The 16290-nt window shown below is 39.9% G+C and overlaps 4 protein-coding genes across 6 annotated transcripts in view; 2 read left to right on the forward strand and 2 right to left on the reverse strand.

Moving 5' to 3' along the window:
- The window catches only part of LOC105284981 (dopamine receptor 2), a 21220-nt gene extending 12836 nt beyond the window's left edge, over window positions 1-8384 (forward strand). The window contains exons 3-5 of one of the 2 annotated variants that reach the window (XR_894984.2): window positions 4858-4942; window positions 5605-5898; window positions 8231-8366. Coding sequence is in view for 1 of the 2 variants with exons in the window: in XM_011348915.3 (XP_011347217.1) it covers window positions 4858-4942; window positions 8231-8350 (205 nt within the window). In the remaining variant the exon portion in view is untranslated. Of the gene's footprint in view, window positions 1-4857; window positions 4943-5604; window positions 5899-8230 lie in introns of both variants that reach the window. The other variant, XM_011348915.3, reaches the window with a different exon arrangement.
- On the reverse strand, window positions 451-4850 carry LOC105284915. Its single transcript, XM_011348801.3, has one exon. The coding sequence runs from the start codon at window positions 3822-3824 to the stop codon at window positions 1917-1919; it is 1908 nt and encodes a 635-aa protein (XP_011347103.1). The 5' UTR covers window positions 3825-4850; the 3' UTR covers window positions 451-1916.
- On the reverse strand, window positions 8216-16284 carry LOC105284718 (ragulator complex protein LAMTOR5 homolog). 2 transcript variants are annotated; one of them, XM_011348490.3, is made up of 4 exons: window positions 16074-16284; window positions 15872-15933; window positions 15620-15734; window positions 8216-8485 (listed from the first exon to the last, which is right to left on the reverse strand). In XM_011348490.3, the coding sequence occupies exons 1-4, from the start codon at window positions 16106-16108 to the stop codon at window positions 8353-8355; spliced, it is 345 nt and encodes a 114-aa protein (XP_011346792.1). In that variant the 5' UTR covers window positions 16109-16284; the 3' UTR covers window positions 8216-8352. The 2 variants fall into 2 exon arrangements, with proteins under 2 accessions (XP_011346792.1, XP_011346874.1); XM_011348572.3 differs by lacking the exon at window positions 8216-8485 and adding an exon at window positions 15319-15541 and having other exon boundaries at window positions 16074-16274.
- Window positions 12659-15255, forward strand: LOC105284841 (protein RFT1 homolog). Its single transcript, XM_011348672.2, has 8 exons — window positions 12659-12718; window positions 13011-13213; window positions 13294-13480; window positions 13553-13837; window positions 13909-14040; window positions 14176-14307; window positions 14390-14890; window positions 14978-15255. Exons 1-8 carry the CDS (start codon window positions 12659-12661, stop codon window positions 15134-15136), a joined length of 1659 nt encoding a protein of 552 aa, XP_011346974.1. The 3' UTR covers window positions 15137-15255.
- Window positions 16285-16290: the final 6 nt, after the last annotated feature.

A 16290-nucleotide genomic window follows, 5' to 3' on the forward strand; every position in this document is an offset into this window, starting at 1 on the left:
GATTTCCGGTTTGATACGTCGCGTCGCGCGTATTCTGCTCCCGGATTGCCATTCCGCCAGAAATGCATTCGGCGCACGTTTCACTGTCATTAGAACGTAAACTCAATGCCAATAGCTGATTACACGAGCGTCGCGCCAATGGGGTGGACCTTTCGTCTGCAGTTTGGTACATTTTGACGCTGATATCGACTCACGATGACCGGAAATCACGCTTGGATTCGCTCTGATTAACGACGTGCTCTTTGACTTTTTTACTCGGACAAAAAAGTCTTCAGAATAACGTGTCGCCGTAATTCAACTGCATAACGTATGGCATCGTACGATTATTTTAATAGCTCTATGATTATTTATATGACAAAGAGCACACAGTTCGTTTGAATCAATTCCGAAGAGAATTGAATCGATGAGTTTTTCCGTTTTCTACATGTTAATTGGAACAGTTGCTTTCTCTGTGTTGTTAATATATTACGTAATATACTAAATGGGAAAGGATTTGAAGGGTAATTTGAAACGTATCTTCTCTTATTATCTATAGTTTATTAACTGCTAATTATACATCTCCTCTCGTTCCATGATGTTTATATTTGATCTATTGCAAAATTATCGATGATGTATAAGACACAAAAGTTTAACATGATTGATGCAACAGCGCTGCGATATGCGCTAAAATCGTGTAATTATTTTTTCAAGTTAGATTAAGGACGAATAATTTAATCGTATCGTCATTTATTTGCTACGTTTCTTTTGAGCATAGTGATAATTTGAGATTGCAATTGAAATGTTATACAAGCGTAAATACAATTTCAAACGAAAAAGAGGCAGTTTTCAGCGAATCGTTGATAATGTCTTCAAACCATCATCGATTAATGCGAAACATTGGTATCTGTGACAGTAACCGTAAAAAGCCACTGAACACTAAAATTGTAGAATGTAGAGTTGTCAGAAGCTACTGTTGCAGTTAACATTTTCATCGACAAAACGTATTCTGCAAAAGTAAATACTGCTAAAATTTCCAATAGCGATCAATCGCGTACAAGGTTGAATAAGCATCGTGATACATCGCATTGAATTTAATCAAATATGAAATTCGAGACCGTGCCAATAGCACAACGCAAAAAAATGCTTGAATTTTTCACGAAACATGAGAAGATGTGTGGAAACACGTGTTCAAAAAAATGCCAAAAGTTGGTCACTAGTATTAAAAGTCGGTATATCGTAAATACATGTTGCTAAAGTTAAACTCTACGTTGCTGAAGACGTTTTTTCAAGATGAATACGAGCTAAAAGGATAAATCCTCGAAAGAACACCTGGCAAAACTCGGCACATCTAACGTTTGCATATATTTCTTTAAAAACTGCCTTAACTTTTTTCAAGATTTTCCTATCGATTGGTATATTTAACGGAAAATGCTTTTGCGACAAAGAAGGATAAGAGACACGATACTTTTATACTATACATATACTATAATTGTTATCATATTTTTATACCATGTACTAGAAACACAGTTGCAAGATACGAACAGCGTGCTTCAATTGGATTACAGTGAATACAATCTCCTCTACGAATAGTACAGCTACGCAAATTGTAAAATCGACATTTCACCACTAAAAGTTCCGCCGCCTCCTTCGGCAAGCTAAACAGAGAGAGGTTTAATGAAATGAACTTGGAACTTTTCTAATTAACTCGCTGCGGGACAGCTAAGAGACATGGTTAAATATACCGCGGGATCTCGATAGATTTATTATGATCGGTTAATGAGCTGAGATAATTATCGCGTCACCGAAGAACTTTTTTTTCAAAACGAGATGAAAGTATTCTCGGAAACGAGCAATATTAGTAATGTCGCCTCTAATTAAAATAACATAATGCATGTAAAAAATAGACGTAGATAAGATAAAGATATTTCAGAGTGAATTTACATAAGAATTCGAGATGGATAGAAAATAACTTCCATAATTAACAGACAAATTCCACCGAGATATCCTATTATTAAAAGAAGAAAAGCCGGTGCAATATCATTCAGGTCGAGTGTTGATTTATTGTCCTCTTCTTCGTCAGGTTTTTCATAATAATCCTCACTGTATAATATTGCCTTCTTTGCCCAAAAGTTGATAAAACCGGCTTGAATGAGCGCTTGAATCTTGAAATTGAATTCTTTCAAGTATGGAAAACCTTTCCAAGTACCTAGAGCTAACGGATAACTGACCACGGTTTCGTCTATAATGTGAACATGTTTCCGAGATTTCTGATGGATACTCGTCAAATTCAACGTCACGAGAAGAGCTAAGCTAGAGTTTTCCCCCTCTTCGAGATCCAGAAATTGTTTAGCATAAACGTCTTTCTCAAAAAGAATATACTTATCATAAATCGTTCGCATAATCTTTTCATGCTCGTCAGTGTCGTTGGACGTTTTTAACAAATCGACGTACTGATCGAGTCCGCCTAACATTAATCCAGAATCAACTAACTCTTCCATGGTGTTTAGTTGTTCATCCGATGTTCTTATCAGTTGATCAGCTAGCGATCCTAGATAAAATTGCGTGAGGAAGAAGCCGAACAGAGTCCAAGATATAAACTGAATCCTGCTGGAGTTTCTCGCCGGCTGACGCTGTAGCGAGACTCCGAGAACCAGTGCCGCAATATTCAGTATGGAAATATCGCGAATAAGAAATTTCGCGAGTCCGCCGACAATGAACGTGCAGATTATCGCGTACCAAACACTCGGATTGAACGAAGCTATCAAACCACGCAGGGACACGTTCGGGAACGTCGGTACCATCCACGTGACGTACACTATACCGTAAGAAACGGTGTATTGCGTTTCCAGATGAGGATACCGGAAGCAACCGCCGAACACTAAATCGTCGCTGGCGTTGAGAAGTCTCAGATCCAGCTCTTCCTGGATCGTGCTATTGTCCGTCCAGTTGATCACTTTCCTCTTCAGTTCGATGTTCATGCTACGTACGATTTCCTCCACCATCGAGCCTTCGATTCCTCCGAATATCGGGCGGCCCGCATTGTCCTTGGTGATAAATGCGTATGGAAAATTGTCGAATATCGCCGCGTTTATGGTAGAAGCGACGGGCCACGATTCCGTTTTGTCTGCGAAGCTCCATCGAATTGCATTGGCAGCGGATCTGCGTCCGCATCTGCCGAGCAGTCTCGGTTTCGCAGGTGCGTACGATTTGCCGATCCGGACCGCGAGGCTGTCGGCGAATAGAACTGCCTCTTCGACTGACGCCAATATCGCGAGTTTCGGGATCGATCGTAACCGCATCCCTTGTGTCAGCGCACCGACATCATTCAGGAAGCTCTCTTCATCGACGAATGGATTCGTTAGCGCTATTACCAAATTGCAATCGTGCTTGTAGTAGTTCATAAAAGAGAAATCGCTCTTCTCGAGAGCGATCACACTCTCCGACAGAATGATCACATTCGGCGAGATTTCGTACTTGAGCATCGTGTCTGTCAGTCGTACGTCCAATGTGTAGACGGTGCTGCTTCTTCCGTGTAATTTCTTCAACAACGTTTCCACCAAGCCGGAAGTGGTTCGCAACACTTGCGGTAATAAAAGCGACATGTGATCCGGATCTTCGAAGTATTCGCTGATGAATGTTGTCATGCAGGATGCTAATCTCGCTGATGCGTCCGACTGCTGGTTCGAACGTTTCAGAAAATTTCGCAGGATGATGGATCGATCAGCCATACCCCGCAACGGTATCACGATGACACAAATAGTGAACATCAACGTGACAAAGAGCAGACGATGTGGATAGTTTTGCGATCGATTAAAGTCAAATGAGCCGAATTTAACATTATGCATGTTGCCTTCGGTCAACTACTCGTTCAGCTCAACTACTTCGAAATGCGGGGCTCGCGTAATCTACTAGCGCGACACTCCTTTCCTGAAAACGTCAAAGTGTGTTTGTAATCTAAATACGGATAAGCTCGAGGAGTGTAAATATCGCAGTATTATTCGTGCGTTTCCTATCATTTATTTTACTATAGACGTGCACCGTTCGTTCGTCTGCGTGTTTTTTGAAAGTGCAATCAAACTGTTGACTCCATCGCAGGTTGCGTAAAATCCACCCTAAAATTGAAGTAGGCGTACGTAGTTTGAAGGAGGATTTTCGATTCTTTAGCACTGCGACGTCGAAACGAACGCACACGCGAGCATCGATCGCATGTTGTATTTTCACCACCGGCTTTTCACCATGGCCTTTATGCAAATACTCGTGTACACACACACGATTGTACACTTGAAAAAATATAGTGGTCAACTGGTCATGCGATCCTGACGTTAAAACCGCATTTGGCGTCACGACATTACGTCGTGACATTGCATAAACGCACTTGTCTGCGTCGCATAGCACCGATCTGAATTAACTCTTTCGTTGCTACGGGTGACTGTAGTAACCCCCGTCGCGAGACGCTGTCCACACACTATGGATGACTATAGTCACCCGCCACGAGATGCTGTCCACGTACTACGGGCGACTACAGTCGCTCGAAATGAAGCAAACGTTATGCTACATATCGGGTGACGGCGCTTACTCAAATAACAAATATGTAGTTGTCGAGGTATCGGTGTTTTGTCCAACGTATATCATTTAATTTTCTCTTCTTCTTCTTTTATCGTCTTTCCATTTTTTTTACCATTAAACAGTTATTGTTTCAATTTTCCACGGGCTCCCCCCCCCCACACACACACACGCGTCAACTGATTCATTCAGGCGGCGAGTTTCGCCGTAGCGAAAGGGTTAAAGTATTAATTTGCATGATCGGGGGGAAGAGGAGGAGGGAGAAATCCTATGGAACTGCGTATAAATAAATACTTGTTATTCTTTACGTTTCAGAGCTTTCGTCAGAATTCTATGCTATTGTTGTCCGAGAAAGGTGAAACGGCGATATCAACCAGCATTCAGGTGTAAACCAAGTCAGGTGAGTTTAAACCATATTGCTGCATACATGTTCCATCGTTTTTTCTTTTTTTCTTTTAAATATTTTTTTATCCAATTCAAAGCAATATCGGGATCGACTTGTGGAACCGCGGCTACCGTCTCGAAGTTAATTTCGATTCGAATTGGAGCTCTGTATAACGCTGAAGCTATATTGCCTAAATAACAGATCTACGCTGAAGAAGATCGAAATAATTATTTTAATTTTAGACAAAAAATGTAACGAATTTCAAACAAACGAAACATTTTTCAACCATTTAGTTAGCAACATAATTACCCGCGTACGTCTATTACATGATTAAATTGATTAAATAAATATTTAAATTATGCACATCGGAAAATAGAAGTAATGCTGCAATTAATACATAATTCGAGGCTTGGAGGAAACAGATTTGGGAAAGAGAAATTAACATTTTTGAATGATGGCGTTTCACACGGAAAATGTGACAGATTATCACGTTACGTTGATTAGTATTTGCCGGTAGAACGCATTGCCTGTATCAATTACGACCTGTACTATAAACGCCCACGTAATGATGTAAACGGAAACGGGTACAACGTTCTCAATGGAGGAGCGTGAAAAGCATTTCGCTCGCTCTGACTATTTTCATTAGATAGACGTATCCAGTATATTGCTTTTTTCAGAAATTCGCATCCGGACGGTACTACTCCGCGTATTCGCTCCATCACGTGCGAAGGAGCCGGGAAAATTCCGGCGAGCAAACCTACATTTAACAACGGAATATCACCCTGCTCTCTTTTTGTTTGCGTCGCTTTCCCCTCGTTCCTAATGCGGCACAGACGAAGCGGCGCGGGCGTTTAATCTGACAGTTGCTTTCCAAGCAAATCACGAATCCCCGTATCCGTCTTCCAAGGCCCTTGCGTATCAACGAACGCCAACGCATATCAACGCATTCCCGTAAAATGTAAAAGCTCTCGGTATGTCTTATTAGTAGATTAGTAATCTTAAACACGCACCTGGCACTTGTTCATTATCTAAGGATGCACCTTCTTAATGTAAAAATACTTGTCTCGGTTACCCATTTTTGCAGCTCTCGCGAAAAGCGAAATCACGCGCTGTTAACTTCCATTTCCAAAGTGTTTAACTTCGAGATGTAATGAGACTCGATAAGATAAGAATCATACAAGAAACAAGATAAAAATGCATTTTTTACTTTATACGAAAGCACAAGGCATGGAAGAACAATGGCAAACGTGAGCGGTCGTAAGTTTTTCCGTAACTCCTATTAGCGTAAAGATGCGGTCCGAATAGCAAATCGAGACTTTAATGAGAAACAAGGAAAATGCGCGGTATTTTTCCTCTGATCTTACTACGTTCCTCGTAACAGGAAAAACTGCGCTGCAAAATTTCATGAATGTATATTTGAATAAATAAAAGTTTGCCTATGCAAACTCGAACGGATTGATCAAGCACATTGTTTGAAGAACGTAAAAGTTTGGCAACGAGATCGCGAGTGACTACACAACTGCGCTATGAGCGACTGCTCGTACAACTTCACGACTCGTTATGCATTACGTTGTTTTATTGGGACTGCTTCCTTGAGAGCGTGTGTACAAGTATTTCCTAATTTTGCATATTTCCGCTTCGTATCCACGTAAATTCCGTGTTTACGCGAGCTTCGAGCACGCCCTTTTAACGCACAGCATGCATGAAGAAAAGGCAAATAGAGAAAAATTCGAGCGCGAAAAGGTGTAATCCGAAATTTTACTGATATTTATAGACATCCTTGTGTGGAATATTTAATATTTTCGCAACGTGTTGACGACATGTGCTTGTATAAAAGCGTCGATGGTGTGATTGAATTATGACGATTATGAGTACTACACAAATATACATGTATGAAAGCATAAAACTTTAGAATGCAACGTGGGTATCGGAAAGACGAGATATCAAATCGTGAAAGATGTACGGCGGAATTAACATATCCGCGTATGAAAAAAAAAAACAAGAATAAACGCGTGACCTCGCACTATTTCCGATAACCTACCGGGATACTTTTAGTTTCGTGGCCGTGTTACCGGGGTCGCGCAAACACGACCATAAAGGTGAGAGAAGACAAAAATAAGGAACACCATTTGACCTTGGGGAATTCAACATCCGATAGAGCAAACGAGAAAACTCTGATGCTCGGTCACTGTCCCGCGAGACAAGATGGCGAAAGATAAAGCGTACAAAACTTTACGATTGCCTCTTTCTTTTACGACCCTTCTTAAATAAAAAGAGAAATCTGGCGAGATATTTGGCGAGTCCAGACCACCCGAGCGTCCATTCGGCCCACTTTGCCTACTTCGTAAGCCACGGAAAATCTGAAGCCCGACTCGCTCGCATTTACGATGACATTCTTTCCACGGCTGGCCGAATATTGAATTATTTGCTTTACGGCCAAGAGCTATCGAAAAACCGTTTAACCACCTCTCTCCCCGTTCGAGCTGGGGTTGTCTCTTCGACCGCACTGTTCGCACGATTCGGCGCAAAGCCGTGAGTACACGGGGTATGAGCGTGAAGTGTAAAGCTTGTCGCTGATCCGTGGCGACCTTTAAAGGGAAGCAACGAGCGCGGAGAGACCGGGTTGCGTTTGAAGCGAAACCGATGGATCGATGATTGTCCCTAGGACGACGACAGGAGGAGAGCTCGTCGATGGATAAAAGTGTTTGACTCTCTTCCGCGGGAAAACAAACGGTAGCGGCCGTTTTGAGATTAAAATGCTCGCGATATACGCGGATCGATGGCGGCAGAGCGATCGCGACGCTGCAACCCCGCGATGAGGCGAAGGCAATCCCATCGAGTGGCTCCCTGATCAAAAGATATTTTATTAGCAATTAAATCATTAAAAGAGCTTTGAAATATTGCATTTCGATTGTCATTTTCCATTCTTATTGAAAATTCACAAAGGATGAATACGAGATACATCAATTCTAAATGCAGGAGGCAAAAAATGTACGGTCTTGACGTGGAAGCGGAGTGATCAAGCGCGCAGCAATCGGGACGATCGAACGTTAAACTCTTTTTATTCGTGCAAATTTATTGTCTCGCTAGTTACGGGCAACTCGAGCAACGTAAATCCGTTTTCGTTCGATCAAAGGGTACGCTTTGTTTCCAAAGAAACGAAGGAAGGAAACGCAGCAGGTTTGCACGCTAACGAACTCGTGTAAAATCTATCTAAATTCTAATGCTATTCTTGATATAGAAAAAAAACAAACAAACAAACAAATGGCGGAGAATAACAAGACGTAATTATTCTGTTTCCAGTATATTTCCGGAATGGGAACAAGTGGGCAGGCGAGCAACGTTAGCTATAGCAGCGTCAGCCAAAGCAGCGACGGCGGCGTGTGCGCGACCGGAAGTGGACTCCCCAGTGGCGGTATGTGACGTCACACGACGGCCCGATCAGGGCCACGTCGAGAGCGGGCGATTCGATTCCGTGACGCGTGATTAGACGTGCTGGCGGATCGACTTCCGAGAGGCTGAAGAGAATCTTTCGGGGAGAGCTCGACCTCAGCGAACCTGAGAACAAATATATTCGGAGGATCAGCTCCGAGAAGAGGGACGAGGCACATTTAGGAACCGCTGCAGAGGAACTGTGAGATTGAGGAATAAAAACGCTGTGGGCGACGTGAAAACGGCGGAGTGAATACGGACCGTAAGATATCTAACGCGTACTTAATGGGCGGACTCGTAAAAGCTCGCAAATCGCCGTGATTAAAACGAGTCGTTGGACCTTACGCCCGCGTAATCGTATTAACGTGCGGGCGAGCGTCTCGCGAGTATACACGTATTCCGTCACCCCTTGAAGAAAACCTCGTAAGAACCGACGTGGTAAAAATCGGGCTGCGACTCCGGCCAGCGCCGGGCGTAATGCGCCGCAAGAGACTGAACTTATAGATCTGTCTACCTATAGACCGCTATCCGTGTTAGATCTTAAAGGAAAGATATCCTTTTACGTGTGGTATTCGAACACGCGCGATCTCTCATCTGCAGACTGGTTGCACCAATTATGAGTGAACGCTACCTCTGATTAGTCCAATTTTTTTCGAACCGTTTGTTAACCGTTTAACGTTATCCGTTTAACGGATAGGATTATAACCTAAAGGAATAACGGCGCATCGACGGTTCAGACGATTGATTATCGCCGTGATCGGTCAGTACTATCGGTGCAATCGAAGCTAATTGCATGAGACCAACCTAGATATCCGTGAGAAATTACGACTCGATTATTCGATGGGATTTATTCGATAGTGAAAAGAGAAGAAGAAAGCGCACACGGTTGGATATAGACAGTAAGGATAGAAATAAAAAGAAGTATTCACCGAGAAAAGGACACGAGTAATTTATATTTCATGCGTCCCCCTGAATATAATGTACGTACGCCGCGCCGGTAGTGTTGCAAGGATGATGTATATCGAATGATCTTAAAAATAGAAGAGGAAAGAATTAAAAAATAAGAAAAGTCAGAGGAAAAAAATGTTTTGTTCTTTACTGCTCGGTTCGTATTACGTCTTATCGTGCAAGACTTCCAGATGAGAGCGCTCTCCTGAATCTCTCCTTTTAAAATCACCTTGACAATTCTTCTTCCGATAATCAATAGCAGTATTGGAAATTCTCTTTACAAAATATTCTTGTTTCTTGTCAAACTTATAATCAACGGTTTAATAAAATAACCAATTTTATTAAATATATTTTTCCGACAAGAAGTAAAGAATTTAAATAATCATTAATTTCTATCTTTAAAACGAAACATTTTGAATGCCCGTAATGTGCTTCCGTGAAAAAGATATTGCTCAATCCAGTCAAGAAAATTAAATATCAGTAAATCCGGAATCTTGTATCTTCTCGTCAAAGCAACTGATTTCTATCGTGATAATTGGAAGATCAAAAACTCTGATCACGAATTCTTCTTTTCTATTATTCTATTAATACCTTTCGAGATGCATGATTCGTTCGCTTGCTGTGTGAAACGTCTTGTAGATAACTTGGCGAAGTCTACTTGAGAAGTAGTGTTCGTATCGATGTGAGCACTTGATCGTTACATTAACACGTTAACGAGTACTGTTTAGGTCTCGTTAACGCCTTATCGAGAAACTTTACGTTATAGTAAATCAAGTCTAGTACGATCGTGAGCGACCAATCGAGGGATTTTTTATGGATATTAGTGATACGTTGATAAGGTCTCGATTTCATTATTATCCTCGTTGAAAGAAAGACAAATGAGAATAAATCATCGGTTTTATTAGTACCTTGCGATGCAATCATTCCGATCGGTGGCATATTACATGTTATACACGGAATTGACGATGTTATTTTAGTCTTCAAATTCTATCTAGTGTTTTATCGTTTTGCATGCGGTTAATGATTGAAAATTACTTAAATTCGACAAGGTAGCAAAGTAATTAAATTCTCCTCCGATTCCTTTGTTTCTCTACTCAATACTCAATACTGTTTTTAGGTAGTCTAGTTCTGTTTTAATGTTTGTGCGAATCGGCGTTTTTCGGTGGAAAGTTTATAAAAATGTTAGTAGAAAAATTCCATAAGATATTGTAAAACGATAAGTCAAAACATAGGGAATGGTGTGAAAACAAAGAATGACAGAGTCACACGATCGCTTTTACTGTTTCCCCCCCCCCAAGGAAAGCACTAGGGAACTAAACTGTTCTTTGGTTGTGAATGCCGTCTAAATACGGTAATCATTGTGACGAATAGAAAGAATGTTACTTTCTAATGAACATAGTCTTGTATGTACAGGAATACAGTCTAGATTCTCAAGATTGCACTTCAGTATTTCCAGAAACTGTATCTGCGACGTACTATCCTTTATAATAAAATAACGTTAATAATAATAAAAGCATTACTTCTATTGTTCCCTTTACTAACAAATCGTCGGAAGAAAATCGAAATATAGTTTATATTATTTTTCAAACATTAATTCGTCATGTATTGCCAATTTCACAATTTTTTAATAATATCAATCTTAGGTGTGATCCACTTAGAGCTATAAATGCTTTAAAATACTTTATTCTTTTTTTTCTTTCTAATAAAACATTAAATAGAAAGTGTTTTGAGGCATTTCTAGCGCCAGATGGATCGCAGCCTTATTCATCATACTTGTAATTTCTAATCATCCTGTATGCACATTAGATTAAGGAATTTAGTCTCTAAAGAATTTATCTAAGAAAATTCTATATAAATTGATAATTGATTATTTGTAATATTAGCTACATATAAAAGTGAGTTTTTTACTTAATTTATTAAATAAAAATATTGTCGAATCAAGAATTTAATTCTCCATCCATTGGAACAGACGGTATTCGAGTATCGGAAATATTCCTTTCTTGATACCAGTCGATCGATAAGTCATCCTAAAATGTAGTACGTGAGCCAGCACAATGCTGAATACACACCTTTTTGAGCTGCAAAAATACTCGACTATAATAAAAAATCCATGAAGCAACGCTCTCACAACAAAAAAGGTGCTTCATGAATGTGTTGAACTGTTTATTATACATTTCCTCGATGCGTTGAAAGATCTGCCGTGCAAAGTTAATGAAACTGTAGAGAGAGATCGATCAATTGCACGTGCAACAAAACAAAAGAAAACAAAACAAAACGCAAACGTCATGACGTTCTCTTTTCTCTCTCTCTTTTTTTACATAGCTATGCAAATCCGTTTGATAGACTTGATGTTTAAAACGTGCATGGGCCGCTTTGCTATACCGCGCGCGGCTGCACACTGTAGAGACTGGATTCATTTAGTTGGCAAGCTTGTTAACACTTGGCTCGTTTACCTTTCGGTGTTCAGAGAGCCGATTGTGTACGAGGCAGGTTTGATCGATGCATACTAAAAGCTGTTGCGCATGGAATTAAATGTGCAAGTATAATGCGAGTTTAAATCTATAATTATTTCCTTATTTGTTATTTTCTTACTGATCTCTTTATGTATTTCTGCCACGTACCAATCATTTTTCTTTCGGAATTATATATTCCATTTTCTGCACATTTTATTATTTCGATTATAAACGCATTGGTTTTCTCTCTGCTTCTTGTTGAGTTTTATTGTATAAATCTTATTTCTTCCCGTTACTTATACACGTACAACTTTCCTATTTTATGTTCTAATTGACCATTATTTCAGCGTATTTCAATAATTCGCGTCGAGTCTTCCTACAATCTTTTCTTACGGACAACACTGACAACGAGTAACACTTACTCGGTTTATTCTGGCTGTTTAACAATTTGACGGTACAAATATCTGTCAACATCTTAGCATTTTTATCTTCATGAAATTTCGCAGTAAGAGATGATTACTTTTTTCTTCTCTACGGAATCCGCGCGTTGAATTGAATTTTCGTTACATAACAATTACTCGATAATATGAATTTCCGAGCATGCGCGGACGTTAGTTAGGATTCACTAGGTTAAACGGAAGGTTCATTCGATATCAAACGAAATTACATCATGCACGTTATCAATTCGACTGAAATAGTTGTTCCCTTTTTTTCACGGTGATGGAATGAACCCTATGCCGATATGAGGAAAATCAAAGAGGCATGATCGGCGAAGATCGTTTTAGGTTTTACGATCGTCGTCTCGCATAACCTCCTGAAACTGCACCTGAAACTTGACGTTTCACCTTCCGGCGGGAATCTACCAAGTATCCATGCTTTCAATCAAATTAGCTTCAAAATGCCACCGAACATTTTGAAAAGTAGTTTGGAGAACGCGTCTTTCAACATTATATTTCAGGTATGCCGTAGACGAGACCCGAGTCTTCATGAACGACAGGCTGCTCTAGCCTGTCGACCAAGAAACATGTGAATTAATGAGTTATCTAAACCTCTAAAAGATTTTACTACATTTTATCATGTACCATGAAGTGACAGTTTCCTTTCAATTATCTTGTTTGCTTCAGAAAACATGTAAGAGTTTAGTGATCATTCTTATGTTTTTGTGCATATTGTTTTATTTCTTTTTCATTTTCTCCTGCTCAATGAATACGGTATCGCATAAAATTTCAAAGAGACGTTTCTTCTTTCAGATATTCTGCCGCTGTGTTACATTTGTTTTGAATGCATTTGTTGTCCGGCACGTAGGCCAAGCGATCTTAGGTGTCATTAACGTGAGATTGTTATTACTGGAATCTATGATACTGTTCCTGTCACGAGAACCATTCATGAAAGCATGTCTGACTAATACGGCGGAGCACAATTGGGCTCAAGTCGTGAATCTACTCTGGCTAACGTTAGTTCCTCCCCATTTCTATCGTCTAACTAATTACTTCCTGTTTAATCAAATTATATAGTCTAATTAACATTTTTTAGAGTACCCATATGCGTCGTAATGTCCCTTTTGTTTGGATACATTTGGTTGTTCGTGCTCTCTACCGCCGAGGAGTTACCACTGTACTACACATTTGCAGTTTGGGCGGTTGGGCTGTCGTGCGTCATAGAGTTGTCTTCCCTGATTGTCCAATTAGTCGCAAGCGCATTTCTGTTTGTTAGACTTAAAGTAAGGAGAAGAAACGTGACGATTTGTTTTGCAAGACTGATGCCTTGCAGACACCTTGTGTATTTTTTCTAGATAATTCTGGATACCATCATGATTGCCATTCGCACCATGACGTTCGTCCCATTGATATTGTATAATCCGGAAAATGCGTTACTCGCCTTTGGCATAGCTCAACTTGTTGCGGCAATATTTTACACGACTAGTCACTACGTGTACTTCCACTGTTATATTGCAAAGTTGGACAAGTGCACACAGAAACGAAGAATGTCCTTAAAGGATAGTAGCGACGAATACGTGGTGAGAGAATTTCCCTTCCGTGCCCTAAGTGACTTTTTACCGGGCCAGCTGGAGAATAATGTACGTATAAATGTCTTTTTTTTCCTTGATTTTATTCCTTGAAAACAATATTATTCTTCGTCATTTCTTAGGATTCACATCTGGATGGAAAGTTAACTGTTCTTACTTGGAGTTTCTTCAGGCAAGGAATATTAAAGCAAATTTTAACGGAAGGCGAGAGATTGATTATGACTATAATGCCAGTATTGACGTTCACGGAACAGGTACGGTCATACACGTCAGTGTGTGTGTGTGTGTGTGTGTGTGTGATAAAATCTTAATATTTTTAATATATATAAAAAACAAAAAAGTTGTTGCTTGACTTAGTTATTATAACTTATAATGTTGACTTTTTTAAGGGTACTTATGAGGTTGTGAATAATTTGGGCTCGCTAGCCGCTAGATTTATTTTCCGTCCAATCGAGGAGAGCGGTTACTTTTACTTCACGCAGATGGTAAAAAGGGACAAGGCAATATCCGATCAGAATCCAGTGAGTCCGCTTCTCATGTGTTTACGATATTATGTCATGCGACCTTCCGAGCGCATTTAGCTGAGCCATAATACTTTTTCAGGTAAAGATACAAGAGAGCGTGAACGTGTTAACACACCTATGTTCGACCGTCACGTCTATCGGTCTGATTGTTCTAGTATTCGGCCAGTCTTACTCGAGCACGTTGCTCTGGTTATACGGTGGCTCAAAATTAATTTTACCTTTACCCGTCCTCTTGTTAAGGGCGCACTGTCTCGCCGTGTTGCTCTTGGGGATTAACGGCGTGACCGAGTGTTACACCAACGCGACGGCTGATAGCGCGACGATAAACAAGAGCAATCTAATTATGGTGTACGAATCGATCGCGTTTTTGGGCGCGTCCTACTTGTTCGCCACTTGGTTTGGCCCGGTCGGCTTTATCTTCGGTAATTGCGTGAACATGACTTTGAGAATCATACACTCTGCGATATTCATAAATCGAAGATGTCGCGACACCTTTTACCGTCCCTTGCGTGGACTGGTACCTAAGCCGATGTTTTCCGCGTCTTTGCTCGTCACGGCTCTCATCACAAATCTCTCGCATGTAAAGTATCCACAAAGTCATTTTGCTACATATTTCGTATGTCCAAAATCCGTGTTAATGTGTAATCCTTTCTGTTCTAACACTTAGGCTTACTTCTTTCCGGCGGAAAAATTACTACATCTACTGATCGGCGTAGTGATGTTTACGATTGTCTTCATGTCTTGGATATATGAACATTACGAGTTAATCAAGCTCGCTACGAACAAATGGCACGAAAGAAGAAATAAGCACAGGAAGAGTGATTGACCTTGCGTGTTACGTTGCAGATTATTCCGATTATGTACAAATTAACTAGAAACTACGTTACGTTACGGACGATCTTGTAAACGTTAAAAAGATTACAATATATCAAAACTTATTTTATATAAAATAATGCTCTCGAATTTATTACAATATATATAGATTGCTACATGTATAACAAGAATAACTGTTTTTTTTTTTTCATATGAATGCTTATAGTATAAATTTATTATTAACCTTTTTAATAACTCTTATAGGATACCTAAATAATATTACTAGATACGTTATTTCGGACATGAATGAGCTTTAGTCACGTACATAATTATATAATAAGAACAATAATTATCTCAAGTCGATACATCTTTGTATATAGCACCAACAACAGGCCCCTTACGATGTATAATACAATGCCTACAATTAATTCAAAGTTTGCGTAACAATATATCATCAACGATATATAATTTCTGTTTTCCACTACATTTAGCTTACCTGTTGTCGTTTTGAAGGGATATAATCGGTACTCCTGACTTGGGCTCCAGTTTTGCAACTTGATCTGCTACGGCTGCTATTAATCCTGCGCTGTCGCTCGATGCATTGCCTTTAACTTAAAGGTTTATTTAAATCCGCATGTTTCGTTAATGATTTTTAAGTTTATTTCACTGTTTCACGCTCTATTTTGTCACATTTCATCTCTTCTATTATCTATAATCCCATTTTTCTATTTATAATTGTACAACTCACCTCCTAAGCAGAGGCCTGCACGATCCGTTAAGATGCAACCAACAATGCCTTCTTGATTGTATCTGCAAGGTCAAAATGCGATTGTCAGCCATAAAAATTTTTAAGCATTCTGGGAGCTTGTATCTTATACGAAAATTATTGTAAGCAATTATTGTAACAGTGGATATAACCTATATTCAGCATAGAATCTGTAGGAACTTACGTATCATCCAATGTCTTCTCTAAATTTCGCTCCATTTTTAATTCGCGCGTAACATCGGCAAAACAGATAAGCACGTAAAATTGTCGCTGTCACTGAATGTTTCGTTAAAAAAATCCGCGATCGCGTTATCGCACGGGTCTCGCTCTCGCTTGAAGTTCGCGTCAGTCGCGATCTATCGCCATGTGTCACGTGATCAATCTCGCGACTTATATACCGT

The sequence above is a fragment of the Ooceraea biroi genome, chromosome 7 (assembly GCF_003672135.1).
Source record: "Ooceraea biroi isolate clonal line C1 chromosome 7, Obir_v5.4, whole genome shotgun sequence".
NCBI classification, from domain to species: Eukaryota; Metazoa; Arthropoda; class Insecta; order Hymenoptera; family Formicidae; genus Ooceraea; species Ooceraea biroi.